This window comes from Mixia osmundae (assembly GCF_000708205.1).
Source record: "Mixia osmundae IAM 14324 unplaced genomic scaffold scaffold_3, whole genome shotgun sequence".
Lineage (NCBI taxonomy): Eukaryota > Fungi > Basidiomycota > Mixiomycetes > Mixiales > Mixiaceae > Mixia > Mixia osmundae.
In genome coordinates this window covers 95,970-110,547 of record NW_014575561.1, presented here as the reverse complement: position 1 = coordinate 110,547, position 14,578 = coordinate 95,970, and the positions used below count along the sequence as shown (strand labels likewise).

The window sequence follows — 14,578 nt, the reverse complement described above, 5'->3', positions numbered from 1 at the left end:
CGTGCAAACAGCCTTATTGTCGTTGGTCAGGCAAGGAAGGCATGCGCAACGCATAGCCCGACGGGGCCTCGTCAGGCCCTTTACAAGCTAGCTGGTCTGCAATGTATCATCGTGCTCAGCTTCGACCGTCCATCGCTCTCCGTAGTCTCATCCGTGAGGTCGTGACCCGTTGTCGAGGCCGCAAACAGAGATGAAGCCCCGCCGTCCACGTCATCGGCAAACAAGGACGAGCTCATCCCAAACTTGTGTAACATGCTCAGTCTGCTTTGTGTGCTTCTTGTGCTATGCGGTGTGCGAGCAGCAGAGACAGAATCGTACACTTACAACTTGCAAGGAGCGGCTGAATGTCGCTACTTCTCTGGCCAAAAGTGGCACATGTTCAGGCTGCAAACGCCCTGTGTCAAGGCGGAGACTGCGATATGGCTCAAAGAACGCTATGTGACAACTGTGAGTATACTCTTCGGTAAGTCTTGTCTGCTCCATTGACGAAAGGCTGCAGCGGCTATGGCACCCAAAGACACTCGACCAAAAGACTCGCGTGATTGGTTATTCGGCCTTGCCTCATACGAGCTTCGTCGCCTTTACGATCACGCTGACCATACAGCCTGATGAGACAAGTAAGATTATATGCACTCTCCACCACCCTCCACGCTGAAGGAACTCCATCAAAGGAGTCCTCGAGCGTCATTGCTGTGTCCGTTGCGCGATCGACACGGAGACGAGTGACTGATTCAAGCCCGAGCAGACCTTTGCTTGGCAAGCAGAGATCGACGCCTTCCTCAGCCGGCGTGCTCTCGATAGCGTCCGTCAAGGACCGATCTCACATTGCTCGCAAGATCTGGGTCCAATCTGCGCAGGTCTACAAGACGGTGGCGAGTGGAACTACCCAACTTCATCAGTCCGACGCTGAATCTCCCACAGTCATCTGCGACGTCGAGACTGCAGAGCTGATCTGGCCGCCCTTACCAGAACCAGCGTCAGCATCAGAGACCGAGTTGTGACGCATTGCAGGGGTAAACCTCACTTCTCACGCGACGACGGCGTTGCGCGCTCGCTCCTCAGCCTCAGCGATGCTGTTCATTCTCCTTGGTCTCTTCATCGTGCAGTGTGCATGTCGCAATGCGTACTACAGTGTCACCATGTACGGCCAGGCGACATGCAGCTACACCCTCAGTGATACAAAACCGGCCATCGTGTTTACGGTCGAAACATACGAAACCGAAGCGTGGCTAGTCGCAAGACTTGACCGGGAGAACGCATACGTCGTCAGTGTCTCGGAGCCTGACCGGACATTGCCAACATGGATTATATGCAGAGCGTACGCAGACCCGAAATCATGAAGGGTGGTGGCGTACAAAGCAAACTCATCGCCTTTTCGATGTTCCCAGATGCTTTCTTCGCCAGCATGACCGTCCAACTCATCACACAACGCGAAACTCCGGCGGATGACTACTTTCGCGCTTGCTGCCAGATTCACTGGGTGGCAGAAGTCGACTTCTCCCTCAGACCGGATGTTAGGTGGCTGGAGACGGCACCCGACCGACAGGGTTTCCGGTTCACCTGCAGAGCATCGCCGATCTGCAATCGTATCAGAACGAGTAAGACCTCATCCGGCCGTGACTTCGACCCAGCTGAGGTCACCGCAGCGCTCAAGTGCACGGATACTGTCAGCCAATTCGACTGGAACTCGCCCAGCAAGGATCCGGATCAGTGCGAGAATCCGGACGACCAGGGCTGTATACAATGACGTGTACTACCTGCATCCATCTTGCATCACAGAGGAAGGAGCAGAGGAATAACACTCAAGTGCCGTGGCTCTGACATGTCATCAGAAGCGCTAAGCCTCGTACACCCCCGGATGCAAGTCACGCGACCAAGAACCGCGTCTTCAGGACTGATGCGGTGGCTCATATCTCTCTGCCTGGCTTGTATCACCATCGTTGCTGCCCTCGAGAGGAACTACAAGATCGTCATCGAGGGCGGTGCATCGTGTCAGTATCAGTTCAAGCGAGCCGAATCCGCCACCGTCATCGAGAGAGACTTCTGGATCAACACGACTCCCACGCCCGTCGTGCTCGATCTACAACTCCACACTGATGACTATCGAGTCTTTGTCGTCCGTCTGGCTTTATGCTTCACTCGATTGACTGATTGAGCGGGTGGACCAGCTCAATCGCGATGAGGAGCCAGCCCGATCTGTAGTCATCCACCGTATCAGCGCTACCGTCTTTCCCGAGGCAGTCTTTATTAGCTTCCTCATCAGGATCCCCCTCGTCGTCGATGCAGCCTGTAAGCTTTGCCATGCACTTGGGTGAGCCCATCAAAGACAAGCTGTGCAGTCTTTTACGAGGCGAACTGCTGCATCTTCGAATGGCGCATCGAAGTCGACGGGTTCTACAACATGAGAAAGATCGAAGCGCTCCGAGCAGGCGTCTGGGTAGAGTGCAATAAGCTGCCATCGACGAGCATCTGTGCGCCCCTCCAAGAGAGCAGGTGACCGCGCGCATTGCTCGTCGTCTCACTCACACGTGATGCCCTGCAGTGACCTGCGTCAACACTCATGCCGCCTTCACCTGGGTAACACACGACCCCGAGGAGTGATCTGCACTCGACGCAACACGAGATCAGAGCATGCATGCAGAGATGCAACAGACTAGTCAGAGTCTGAAGAATCCGACGAGTCTGAAGAGTCGTCTGAATCATCTGAGCTATCGTCTGAAGTATCGTCATCATCGTCGTCATCTTGAGCTGCTGGGATACGCTTGACAGGCTTGCCCTTCATCTGAGCCATCTGACCAGCAAAGGTGTCCTCATCGGGCTCAGAGATGTCATCATCCGCATCATCTAGATCGTCTAGTGCTTCAAAGGGTATCACCTCCATCTGCTTCTCATTCAGCGCGAGTCGTGTGGACGCGCGGCAGCGTACCTTCATATCTTTCTGGACGTCGGTGCCGATGTAGCTGTCACTCTTGACATACGCTTGGAAAGTGAACATGCCTGCCGCCGGCGGTGCTTGGAAGGTATGTCTGATCGTACGCGTCGAGTTGGCTCCGATATCTGTGTATCGTGCGGGCAATACGAAGATCTTTGCCAGCTTTTGATCGCCAACAAAGACAGACCAGGTCGGCTTGCGATGCTGTCCAAGTCCCCGGTCATCAATTTCAGTAGGCTCATGAGTGAGAGAGACGAACGCGAGGAAAGAGAGGCGCACACGCAAAGGGTGTAGGCTCTTCGCCATCTGCACCCTTGGCTTTTCGGCCGATGAGCTCATTGATCTCCATCTCGCCTTCTTTGACCGTCTCTGTCATCTGTCCTTGGGTAGACACCTTCTCGACGTCGTTCTCACTCGGCTTGTGTGGATACACGAGACGAAGCTTGAGTACGAGCGCGACAATGCAGCCAGGCGTAATGACTTTCTCGCCCGTCACTGAAACCCGACTTGAAGTCAGCGGACGTCACAGCCAGCAGTGTGTCGACTCACCTTTGAATTGGGCGCTCTCGATCTCGAGATATGGCCAGTGTTGTGCGATGGCGATTGCTCGCTGGGCATCGCGCGGTTCGAGATCTTTGAGCACTTCCTTGCCTTTGTCGCCAGCTAGAGCTAGATCTTTCATTGTTCGAATACCGGCTCGAGCAGCTGCTTCGGCTCCCGAGATTGTCAGACCCGGAGCTTGCAGTAGCGAGGGCAGTGTTGGATGGATAGCCTGCATCAAGCGTTGCTGGACGGAGATGACGAGAGACAGGGTATGCAGCCACGAGTAAGCCGTCGCTACATTGCTGAGCGCTGTCGTCAGCTGGTGCGCAAGCAAGACTGTCTCGTTGCGTTCTGCCCGAACAGCAGTGCCTCAATACGAGCTTGCTTGCGCATATTGACAGCCAATCTGACGGACCTTGCAGAAGCTTGGCATCCTTGATGCTGACGCGGAAGAGATGCGCATAGAGAAGAACGGCAGCACGCATAGCTCGAGTTTTGCGCAGCAGAGCATTGGAAGAGAGATCTCGTCCTCTGGCCTTGAGCAAGACTCTGATCTGCGTTTCGACGTTGCTGTACTCTCCGCTATCGGTCTGCTTGAGACCATTGAACTCGTCGCTACTGGCGAGGAGCTCAAGAAGGTCAGAAAAGGAGGAATCTTCTTTGAGATTGGTGAAGACGGTGGCGGCGGTCGAATTGAGGATCTGATCTTTAGTATACTTTCGCGATCCGTACCACCAACGGCCCTTGACTGGCTGTATGAGCATACGGACGTCACGCTGGCTCGAGAAACAAGGACGCACGACAAAGTAAGGTAGAGCGATACCGAATAGAAGGGCGTAGATGCCGATCACATAGCCGCTGTTATGCGATTCGACGACCCATTTGGGAAGAGCGATGCCCATCGAGAATTCTTGTTTGCCGTCAGGATGACCGTACAGCTCAAAGTTCTTGCGGATAGTTTCGTCCGTCAGACTGTACGGCGAATATCAGCTTGGCCTGTGACGTGTGCAGGGGAACAGACGCTTTGTATGCTTTTGTGATATTGACAAAGTGCTCATCTGCTTGCTCCTTCGTCTGGTTTTCGCTGAGCTTGATTTTGTCGGGATGGCTGTCGTGCAGACCTGTGAGCATCGAGATCTGTCCAGGCTAGGGCACTGACAATTTGAGTGTCATCCGCTTGTAGTGTCTCTTGATTTCCTTCTCACCCAAGCTCTGCACGGCGTTGACCCTATCAGCTGGATTGTGACCATCTGAGAGCGTCTTGACGTGCAGTCGAAATGCCGAGGATAGCAAACGGATCGTAAATTGCAGCGTTTGGTCCAATCTTTGCGACGCGCTGACCGTAGTAGGCCAACACGAGCCACCCAGTACTGAGCAATATGAGCCTGTGCAGGAGTGAGTACAGCACTGATACGAGCTAGGACTGCCATACGTTTTCCAAGGAAGTGGCTTTTGCGCGCCTTGTCGACCGTTTGTAGATCTCTTGATGCTCTCGTCCTTGTCTAGCCATCCTGCACACGGCGGAGCAGTCTTCGTCGCCGTCGTTGCCGCTATAGTGTGTGAGCACAGAATGAAGAATAATCGGAAAGGTTCAAAGTCTGATGAGCTCCTTGTGCAAGCCTTGTAGCGCGGTATGACTGACCCGTGAGCGACTTGAGAGTGATGTATGACCATGGTAGGAGGATGATGGCCAAAAAGGCGACGATGACGAAGCCGAACTGGCCTGTTGCGTGCGTGACAGTGTCGTCGCAAGGGTAAGACGTAAGATGAGATTGATTGCGAAGCGTGAAGTAGACACAAGCTCATCAGTCCACGATCGAGTAGAACAGGTAATCCCGTTTGCACTGACCTGTCTCGTCATACTGATATGCCGCCATGCTTGCCGGCAATCCGCCGCTCGAGGCGCTGCTGCGACGACGCGGCGGTGTCGCGAAAAGCTTGACGCGCTCGCGGTGGTAGCGATCCGTGACTCGTACTAAGAGACGGTTTGCTACTCGCTGCTATCCTCAGACGAGCGTCTGCGCCACTTTCATAAATACAGTATGTTGTGTACAGCAGACCGGAGAGACAGGAGCTGCATTTGCTAGTGAAGGACATATTAACATCTTCGCGTGGTCAATATCAGAGTAAGCCCGATCCATGGATGGTGTCAGTCTAGATGGACAAGAGAGATCACAGCAGGTTGATTATGCCGTGGTGGTGGTGGTAGCGGGCGTATCGAAATGACTCGCTGGCGCGCCGGTCGATGGCGCGGCAGTAGTAGATCCGAGGTGGTTCGTGCCGGCAGCATGAGTGGTCTCTGGGCCAGTCTGTGCGACATGAGGCACGGCAGAGTTGCCATTGCCATTCGAAGTGCCGTTCACGCCATTGCCGCTCTTCTCGGAGATGCCGTTGTGATGCTTCTCGGTATGGAAGTGTGAACCCGTCGAGAAGTGGCCTGAGCTGAGCTCGAAGGACTCGTACGGGATGCTCTTAAGCGAGAAGAGATGTAGGAAGATGAAGCCTGGCTTGGCAAGAACGTCCAGAATGCCGTAGAATACCTGCGAAACATGTCAGTGTCTATACCCGGTTGGGCAGCAGATGTAGATGAACTGACCATCTCGGAATCGGTCGAGATGACATTGGCGCCGTCTGCAAGTCCCCATGCGATGGGATACAGAAGCCACAAGAAGGAGAGCGTGAGTGCTCCCTTGACGTAGGCAGAATGGTTCTCAGTCGAGACGGCGCGTGCGGCAGATCGCGCAGGTCCGACGAGAGTCCAGAAGACGTAGAGCATCGCCACGCAGCCAAATGTGAAGTAGCCCCACCTTGCGATCGACGATTTAGCCCGAAAGTCAACACCAAAAGACCGGAACCTACTTGTATTGCGAAGCGACGAGTGCGCCCACGAGACCGGTGACAATCATCAGTTCGTCCATGCTATATCCATCAAAAGTCAACGCAGGTATGCACGGGCGGCGTCGTGCTTACAAGATGGTGAAGAAGATGCTCGAGAGCGGCAGTCCGGTGGCGAGCAAGAGCGTCAAGAGCAAGAGAGGCGTGGTGATGACCCAGTCGATGTATCGGACATACCAGATACTTCGCGTGACCGGATTGGCAGTACCGCCGTACAGTGTCTGATCGTTCGCTCTGAACTCGACAGCGATAGGCGTCGCACCCAGATCGGCTGCCATGGAGAAGTAGGCCGTCGACGCGGTGAAGAGGATCGCGATGCCCATAAAGTGGAATGCGCGCTTCGAGCTGCTGATGGTGAAAGTCCATGCCGTCAAGCCGAGTCCGGAGACGAACATGATGGCGAAGACAGCCCAAAGCTGTTCGCCTCACTGTCAGCTGAGCGTCTCGGCCGATAATGCAGAGCGACGTACGAAATCACTGCCATGGGTGGTGAGATCGACATCGGCGACTCGCTGATTGGACGTAAAGACGCCAGAAGTGATGGGCAGAATGCCAGAGTAGGTGCCTGACATGTTTGCTGCTTGTGCAAAGCGAGACTGCAGCAGATGGGCAGAGTGAGTCTACGTCCGGCTCACCGAGACCTTTATGTGTCGACTGTCGCCCGGAATGGTGCAAACACGCAATGACATCACGGCGAGATCCGTCCGTCCCAATCGAATCCGATCGCCCGCGATCAAAATAGATTTCGACTCCTCTGTCGTGTGATCTGGGATAATCTTTGACGCGTGATGCAATGATGGGATACATGCATGTCCGTCACGCAGCTCCAGCAGCAGCAGCTTGCGCAGCAGCAGCAGCAGCAGCCTTCTTCTGAGCCCAGGCATGAGCAGCTTGGAGCAACTTGAAGCTCGCCGGATTCGCCTGAGCCTCGTCGTCTGCAAAGATGATATCGTAGTCTGTGGGAGCAATCCCGGTTCAGCAAAACGTCAGTAAGAGGTCTCGCGAAGGACTGACATTCTTCCATCGTGCCATCTTCGTCAACTTTTCTGCGCTTCTTGACTGTGCGATGCTTGTGAGCGTCCACCTTGGCAAGACCCTCTGCGTCTCCGATGGTCTCTTCCATCGTGCGCCATGCTTCCACGAGCACGACTCTCTGTCATTGGTCTTCCGGTTCAGCACACTATTGCGAATGTAAGGTAGGGCAAGTGACCTCTTCCTTGAGCTCTTTGCGCTTGAGATCAGCGTAGCCTCGCTCGAAAACCTGTCGAGCTCGAATAAGTCCGGCATCGATCGCCTCCCTTGCTTCCTCTGTTGGCTCTTCGACTTCTTCAGGTTGGACTTCAGCCGCGATCGCTCTGCCGACAGTTGCTTCAAATTGAGCAAAACTGACCCACACCTGCGCAACGACAATCTTCTGTCGTCAGCTGGCACAGTATAGTGACGGCACAGAGAGCGCGCGCCTTGACATGGCTAGCTTTTTCGAGCAAACGTTCGTAGAGCCTTCGAGCGAGATCCCACTGCTCCTCATCGTATTCAAAGTCGATGTAGCTCTTCCAGAGTAGTTCTGGCATATCGAGACTGGTTTGATCGACCGCCAATTCATATATCGCTCTTGCTCTCTCTTCGTCACCCAGCCCCCGTTCGAGCTCTGTGAACTTTATCCAAGCTGACGCTAGCGTAGGATCAAACTGTCCGTCTCGCTACCATGGTCAGCATGTGTACAGGCTGAAGCAGAAGTCCAACTGACGGCCAGGAACTGTTGGTAGAGCTTTCGACAGCGATCGAACTCGCATAGTCTGATCTCAAGCTCGATGTAACCAGAGAACAACTTTGCTTTCGGACAGAGCCCGATCGACGCCCCAAGTACTTTTCTTGCAGCGGCAATGTCGAGCCGCCTGAGATGAAAGTAGGCGTACAGTAGCCAGATCTTTGCAAACGTGAATTTCTTGTGGGGTATCAATTTGAGAGCGGCATCGTAGACGTCTTTTGCTCTGTCAAGGTCTTTCGTGCGAGTCTCTTCGAAGAGGGCATAGTTGATAAAGAGGAAGATGTAGCGACGCCAATGCCGCTTCTCTTGAGATGGAGGCATCTGAGCGATCGCTCTTTCGTAGATCTCTCGCACTCTGTCTGGATCTCCCGCTTCGCCCGAGTCCAGCGAGGCGATGTAGGCATCTTCTTCGAGGCGCGAATAGTCGAACCAGGTATCGTAGTTGCGCGGCTCGTGTTGCAATTCTTCTTCGTATTGTATCCGACGTTTGCCGAGAACGGTAGACTCGATACCTGAGCGGTCGCCGAACTGCTTCTCAAATGTCGTATACGCTCCATAGAGCGACGCCGTCTTTGACCTAGGCAATCGCTGCAAAGCATACTGCGAGCGATTTGGCTGTCTTCAGCTAGTCCGCTAGATACTGTCAGCCAGCAACTGACCTTGTAGATGACGCGCGCTCTGTCGTATTCTTTGTGGCGGACCTCAAACTTTGCAAAGGAAGCATAGATGCCTTGTGCCTTCTCAAGCTGCTCTTCCTCCTCCCCGAAAAATTCTAGCGCCATCTGATAGATCTCCCTCGCCCGATCTGTCATTCGCGGATCTTTCAGCGTCCAGTAGATCAGATCAGAGCGAGTGAGCTGACCTAGACGGGAGCGGTCTTCCTCGAACTTGGCCCATTTGACCCATTGTTTGGGATCTGGGTGACAAGAGACCAGTCGCTCATAAAGAGCAGAAGCGCGCTCGGCTTCCTGGTATCGCATCTCGAGCTTGATGTAGGCCGACCAGGCTTTCTCATTGGGCTGCGCATCATACATCTCCGATCAGCTCTGTGTGAAGAGCGGAACAGGGAATGATGATGACTCGCCTCCCACGCCATCCATCGTTCGAAAACTTGTCGGGCGCCTGCAATGTTGCCGAGCAATTCCTCCAGGTAGACATACTTGTACCTGTACAGCAATGTGCGTGAGTATACTGCAAAGGTATGCTCATGCTCTGTGCGCATACCATAGCTGATCGACTCGAGGCAGAAGTGTCACGGCGCGATCAAACAGATTGCGCGCATGAGCGATATTGCGCGCCTTCAGCTCCTGTAGGCTCGGCGTGTGAGTATCAGCGTCGGGGTGAGGGTTGAGTATGACTGACAGCTTCGGTATAGCTGAGCCATATCGATCTATCCTGGGGATCGACGTCGAGCGCTCTCTCAAAGACGGAGCGTGAACTGTCCTTGCCCGTTCTGATGAGCCACGATGCGACCGGGCTGAACGAGCGACGGACCGTGCGTATTCTCCCTGACTTGCTTCCCAGTTGGCGTACTTGCACCAGGCCCGTACCTGTCAATCCACCTCGCGCACTCAACTCACAGCGCGAGAGCCGAGTAGCAACAGACTGACGTTGGATCGTGTCCGTCTGATGGTCTCTTCGAATTCCTTGCGCTTCCTTCCTCTGTACTCGGAGAGCTCCTCAAAGTCCTCAATGCGCTGCTTGGGAGCAATTGCACCGGGCTCTTGACGTTCATTGGCTTCCCTTAGCAGCTGCTCTGCTGAGATCTGGATGGGCGCGGGCGCTCTGTTCTTGACCCTGACGGTGCGAGTGTCCCTTTCGGCCATCTTGGCAGGCAGTCAAGCCCAAGCTGAGACGAGGAAGGCCAGGCAAACGCCTGTCGAAGGAGCGCTAAAGTGGTTAGCTGGGCAGGCTGCAGGAGGTGTCAAGTGAAGTCATATGTTATCATCTGAATTGACTTCGACGACGCATCTTCGACTCATTCGTCCCGCCCTGTGGCCTCATCAGCATGACAGATGCGACTGGTCGGGAGTCCCTGACGCTCGCAGAGACCAAGTGAGTCGATCTATTGTCAGCCTTTATCATGACTCATGTAATGGGCGGGTAGTAAAGTCAGAGAGTCATTAGGCCTTGCGCCTCTGGCAGATGGCGACCCCAGCAGCCCGGCGACGCTCAACGAAGCCGAACTCAAGGTAGCAGAGGCAGAATCCAACTATGCTGCTCGGAAAGCCGAAGAAGCTCAGGAGAGAGCGGCCAAGGAAGCCCAAACACGGTTAGACAAGATCCGTACAAAGCGAGAATTGGCAGCCAGGCTGAAGGGCAAGACACTGGCCGAGAGTCAGGCCGATGCAGAAGAGGAGGACACACTGAGTTGGCTGAAGAAGAGCAGGGTGAGACAGAGGGAGAACGCTGATCGGTTGGCCAGAGAGGCCTCAAGATCTCTTGCGCTCAAGGAGAAAGAGCAGCGTGAGGCGGCAAGCAAGTACACCGAGCAGGACCTCAAGGGTATCAAGGTCTCTCACGACATCGATCAATTTGATTCGCTCGGCGAGGAAGGCATCATCCTCACCCTCAAAGACGGGGCGATACTCGACGGCGGCGACGATGAGCTTCACAATCTCAACCTCGAGGAGAACGCCAAGCATGACGAGCGTGTCAAGTCGAAGCAAAAGAAGTCTGCATATACTGGCTACGACGACGAAGAGTTCCTTGAAGATGACGAGGACCTGCGCAAGCCGGGCGCATCTACGCGCAAGGTGCTCTCAAAGTACGACGAGGACATCAACGGCAAAGAACAGTCTGGCTTCAGACTGGGAGGAGAGGAGTCTCAATCTGCTCAGGCTATTCAAGCTCGTCAGTTAGCTAAAAATGCCGCTGCCAACGACCACACTCGTCGGCGCGTCGACCTTTCTTTCATCAGTCTGTTCACTCGCATCTTCGCGCAGTTATGGGCTGACGTGGTCACGCAGAGAACTTGGAAGCGTCCGATTACTTGCAAGAAGGAGAGAAGGGCTTCAAAGTAAAAGTAAGTCTCCCATCTCCATCTTGTAGCGATGGATCTTACAAGAGCAAGCAGCTGATTCTGTGCATGTAGAAAAGGCGTCCAAAGCCAAAAGCGACTCGCAAAACATCGGATGACCTGGAGGCAGACATCAGACCAAGCCTTGCATCCATCTCTGCTGGTCTGCCAGCAGAAGACAAGATGCAAGTAGAGGAGCACAAGTCCACTGCTGCAAGGAGGAGACAAGTCGAAGCGCTCGACGAGTCCACCCTTGTAGATGATGATGAGCTCCAAGCTGCTCTTGCTCGACAACGTCGTGCGCAGCTCAAGCGTCGGCCTGTCTTGCGTGCCGAAGAAATAGCGTCACAAGGCGAGTGCCCCGATCGAGTCAGCTCAATCGTGCTGAGTGTCAGCGGCGTGTCGCAGTGCTGGAAGAGAAGACCGCGAGAGCAACGCCGGACGCAGTCATGCGCGATCCAAACGAAGATAGCTCGGGCGGTCTCATCTTTGACGATACGACCGAATTCGTGAAGGGCATCTCACTCGAACGCGCAGCTGCACAACCCGCTCGGAGACCGCGTGTCAAATCAGAAACGCCGCAAGAGATGCTCGTAGACTCTACAGAAGAAGTCAAGCGAGTCAACATCAAGGATCTGATAGAGGCCGGCGAACTCGATCCCGATACTGAGATGCAGCTAGCGAGTCAGGCAGAGGAGGGCGAAGAGCAAGAAGGAATCAAGGTGGAAGAGGACGAGGCTTTGCCCAGTACTGCCAATGAGAAATTGGTCAGTGGCGGTATGGCTGCTACGCTTGCTCTGCTTCGTCAGCGCGGCCTCGTCAAGCCGATGACGGATGAAGAACGCAAAGCAGACGAGGACTCGAGGCAGAAGTCTCGCTGGATTGCAGAGAGACGGCTCGAAGAATTGCAGAGGTTGCAAGAAAGAGCCGCTTCGCGAGCTGCTGGCACGAGCAAAGATCAACATCAACGCGAGTATGAGAACAGGCAGAGAGAAATCGCAGCCGCTCGACAGTCTCTGGATAGTTTCAGAGACTACAAACCCAATGTCAATATCCAGTATACCGATGAGTTTGGTCGTTCTATGACCCCCAAGGAAGCTTGGAAGGCACTCTCGCATCACTTCCATGGCAAAGGAAGCGGCACTGCTAAGCGGGCCAAGCGACTCAAGCAGATTGAAGAGGAGAGAAAGCGCGAAGCCATGGCTGCATCCGATACACCTTTGTCGACCATGAACGCTTTCGCTGCTCGTCAGGAGCGATTGGGCTCGGCCACCATGGTTCTCAGTGTCGGCAACAGAGAGTACGTCCCTGAGCTTGAGAATAAGTGATACAAAGCTGATAGGCACATACAGTGCTGCACCTATGACGGACAACTTTGCAGATACTCTGCGATCTGGCAAGACTGCTCCCAAGCGCACGAAAGAGTCGAAAGCGTCTGGCCAGCCGGCAATAATTGCACAAGATGCTATCGTCAACTTGACGCCCACTCTTGCTACTCAGCCCGGCACTATCGAATCTCGTGACGACAGTCCGAAGCCGAAAGCAGGCTTCCGATCAATCAAAGCCGCACCTGCCTTTATGCCTCACTCTGTCAATCGATCTGCTCAAAGAGCGAGTACGCCTCCGCCGTCTGTCGTCGAAGAAGCCAGCTCAGCGAAGCGTAAAGCTGAGGGCGAGGTGGACGATACGCCGCCTGCGAAGCGTAGATGATGTTGTACTGTCTGCTTTGCAAGCACGCGCGCACTATCTGTCTTCGTCTGACGCCACTTGAGCATACTTGGAGCCGTTGACCGTCTTGAGCTCGAGCGTATCTCTTGTCCGGACAGCATTTCCGCCCATGCCGCCTTCGTCACGTTGGTCGTTCTTCCAGCTCAGTCCGAGTCCGTCACGCATCTCCCGGCGGATGCAGAGCTGTTCGGCCCAGACGATCTGGATCGTGACTGCTACAGCGCAAACGAGCCAGAAGAAGATGGACGTTGGGAACGAGGAAGCATAGTAGGTCGTCAAGATGACATGATTGAAGAGCAGCGTCAGTGAGAAGTCGAGAATGTGAGTCGGCCTGCGAACAAAATGAAATAGGAACAGAACACTGCGCGCGTCTAGTCTGAGCATTGCTGCGCGCTAGCGTGCGAGAGCTTACTCGAGAGATGAAGCAGCGATCCACGCGAGTCCAAGTACGTAGCCTCGTAGAGGATCGGCGGCAAAGCTGCCAACCTCATCCGCGACTTTGGCGATGATATGATTGGCCACTTCGGTCTCTGACTCTCTCGTGGCATTGCTGACGCGCCAGTGGCTATGCGTCGAAGGAGCGTGACGACCGAGAGAAGACGGCAAGCGAGTGAGAGCGCCAATGTCTTCCTCTATCGTCGCTCTGCCCACCATTTCTCGCCAATCCATCACCATTGCGACGTTGGACGCGCCGCCTTCTAGCGAGAGCGAGAGTGGATCGGCGAACATCCATAGCAGAGGAGGAATCAGTAGCGCTAGTACAAGGTAGTGTACTGCCTGCAATGATACGATCTGCTCTCATAGCCTCAGCATTGTGTTTTAACGCGAGCGTGCTTGGTCCACCTGCGAGATGATCAGGAGCGGATCCCAGCCTTGAAGCCTAAACTGAGACGGCGCGCCGGCATCTGAGCCCCGTGCCCGTCCGGTCATGAGCTCGTCGTCGTCGGAAACCGCACGGATGAGTCGATAGCACGGCAAGGCAACAGGTCGAGTCGAGCGGGTCGACTGGTCTACGCGACTGTGCCGGTCTGGCGAAAGGGACAAGGATGGCAGATGCGACGATCAAGGGCCTAACAGCCTCGACGGAGCAGTTCGATGGCAGCGATCTTCGCGTCCTCATCGTCCACGCCAGGTCTGTACAGAGTCATCGTGGCCTGCTTGCACTGACAGATCCACAGATGGAATTGGACCGTCATCGAGCCGCTCGTGCAAGGAGCCGTCAAGTCACTTGCTAGCCAGGGCGTCAAAGAGAGCAAGACAGCCATCATGAGCGTCAGCGGAAGCTTTGAGCTGCCGTCGACCGTACAAATGTCAGTCAATAGGCTCTTGATCATCATGTCAAATCTCAAACAGACAGATCCCAGAGCGTTGTCCACGGGAAGGTACGACGTGGCTATCGCCATCGGAGTCCTCATCAAAGGCTCGACTATGCATTTCGAGTATATCGCAGAAGCGACGACGCAGGCACTCATGCGGGTCCAGCTCGACGCGCGCATACCCGTCATCTTTGGCGTGCTCACCTGCCTGACCGAGGAGCAAGCTCAAGCGAGGGCCGGTCTCACGCCAGGAGGCCACAACCATGGTCTCGACTGGGGTCTTGCAGCAGTCGAACAAGCCGTCAAAGCCACCCGCATAGTCGGCACACGCTCACAACAAGCAGGCGCAGCGACTCGCGCGATATAGCATACATCCC

At 54.7% G+C, this 14,578-nt stretch overlaps 8 protein-coding genes across 8 annotated transcripts; 4 read left to right on the top strand and 4 right to left on the bottom strand.

Moving 5' to 3' along the window:
* Positions 1-154: 154 nt before the first annotated feature.
* Positions 155-1,423, top strand: L969DRAFT_335629 (uncharacterized protein). Its single transcript, XM_014713655.1, has 6 exons — positions 155-447; positions 500-617; positions 672-694; positions 746-872; positions 922-1,318; positions 1,389-1,423. The coding sequence occupies exons 1-5, from the start codon at positions 253-255 to the stop codon at positions 999-1,001; spliced, it is 543 nt and encodes a 180-aa protein (XP_014569141.1). The 5' UTR covers positions 155-252; the 3' UTR covers positions 1,002-1,318; positions 1,389-1,423.
* A 474-nt stretch (positions 1,424-1,897) lies between these two features.
* L969DRAFT_15857 (uncharacterized protein) lies at positions 1,898-2,497 on the top strand (the record flags this gene model as incomplete). Its single annotated transcript, XM_014713517.1, has 3 exons — positions 1,898-2,116; positions 2,169-2,289; positions 2,340-2,497. The coding sequence occupies 3 exons, from the start codon at positions 1,898-1,900 to the stop codon at positions 2,495-2,497; spliced, it is 498 nt and encodes a 165-aa protein (XP_014569003.1).
* Positions 2,498-2,580: 83 nt separating this feature from the next.
* L969DRAFT_85663 (uncharacterized protein) lies at positions 2,581-5,381 on the bottom strand. Its single transcript, XM_014713654.1, has 12 exons — positions 5,325-5,381; positions 5,118-5,198; positions 4,908-5,025; positions 4,746-4,860; positions 4,635-4,687; positions 4,497-4,583; positions 4,276-4,447; positions 3,891-4,218; positions 3,482-3,826; positions 3,192-3,427; positions 2,927-3,136; positions 2,581-2,881 (listed from the first exon to the last, which is right to left on the bottom strand). The coding sequence occupies exons 1-12, from the start codon at positions 5,350-5,352 to the stop codon at positions 2,654-2,656; spliced, it is 2,001 nt and encodes a 666-aa protein (XP_014569140.1). The 5' UTR covers positions 5,353-5,381; the 3' UTR covers positions 2,581-2,653.
* Positions 5,382-5,661: 280 nt separating this feature from the next.
* Positions 5,662-6,942, bottom strand: L969DRAFT_46108 (uncharacterized protein; the record flags this gene model as incomplete). Its single annotated transcript, XM_014713653.1, has 5 exons — positions 5,662-6,015; positions 6,072-6,282; positions 6,335-6,394; positions 6,446-6,786; positions 6,841-6,942. 5 exons carry the CDS (start codon positions 6,940-6,942, stop codon positions 5,662-5,664), a joined length of 1,068 nt encoding a protein of 355 aa, XP_014569139.1.
* Positions 6,943-7,064: 122 nt separating this feature from the next.
* Positions 7,065-9,964, bottom strand: L969DRAFT_616538 (uncharacterized protein; the record flags this gene model as incomplete). The annotated part of the gene is made up of 12 exons (XM_014713652.1): positions 7,065-7,326; positions 7,385-7,523; positions 7,581-7,766; positions 7,831-8,058; positions 8,118-8,738; positions 8,798-8,943; positions 9,001-9,157; positions 9,223-9,304; positions 9,363-9,445; positions 9,501-9,576; positions 9,633-9,688; positions 9,749-9,964. 12 exons carry the CDS (start codon positions 9,962-9,964, stop codon positions 7,187-7,189), a joined length of 2,130 nt encoding a protein of 709 aa, XP_014569138.1. The 3' UTR covers positions 7,065-7,186.
* Positions 9,965-10,146: 182 nt separating this feature from the next.
* On the top strand, positions 10,147-12,867 carry L969DRAFT_93051 (uncharacterized protein; the record flags this gene model as incomplete). Its single annotated transcript, XM_014713651.1, has 6 exons — positions 10,147-10,193; positions 10,246-11,057; positions 11,108-11,163; positions 11,233-11,509; positions 11,566-12,457; positions 12,510-12,867. 6 exons carry the CDS (start codon positions 10,147-10,149, stop codon positions 12,865-12,867), a joined length of 2,442 nt encoding a protein of 813 aa, XP_014569137.1.
* Positions 12,868-12,900: 33 nt separating this feature from the next.
* On the bottom strand, positions 12,901-13,815 carry L969DRAFT_93050 (uncharacterized protein; the record flags this gene model as incomplete). The annotated part of the gene is made up of 3 exons (XM_014713650.1): positions 12,901-13,246; positions 13,298-13,677; positions 13,729-13,815. 3 exons carry the CDS (start codon positions 13,813-13,815, stop codon positions 12,901-12,903), a joined length of 813 nt encoding a protein of 270 aa, XP_014569136.1.
* A 116-nt stretch (positions 13,816-13,931) lies between these two features.
* Positions 13,932-14,568, top strand: L969DRAFT_46515 (uncharacterized protein; the record flags this gene model as incomplete). The annotated part of the gene is made up of 3 exons (XM_014713649.1): positions 13,932-14,017; positions 14,064-14,195; positions 14,250-14,568. 3 exons carry the CDS (start codon positions 13,932-13,934, stop codon positions 14,566-14,568), a joined length of 537 nt encoding a protein of 178 aa, XP_014569135.1.
* Positions 14,569-14,578: the final 10 nt, after the last annotated feature.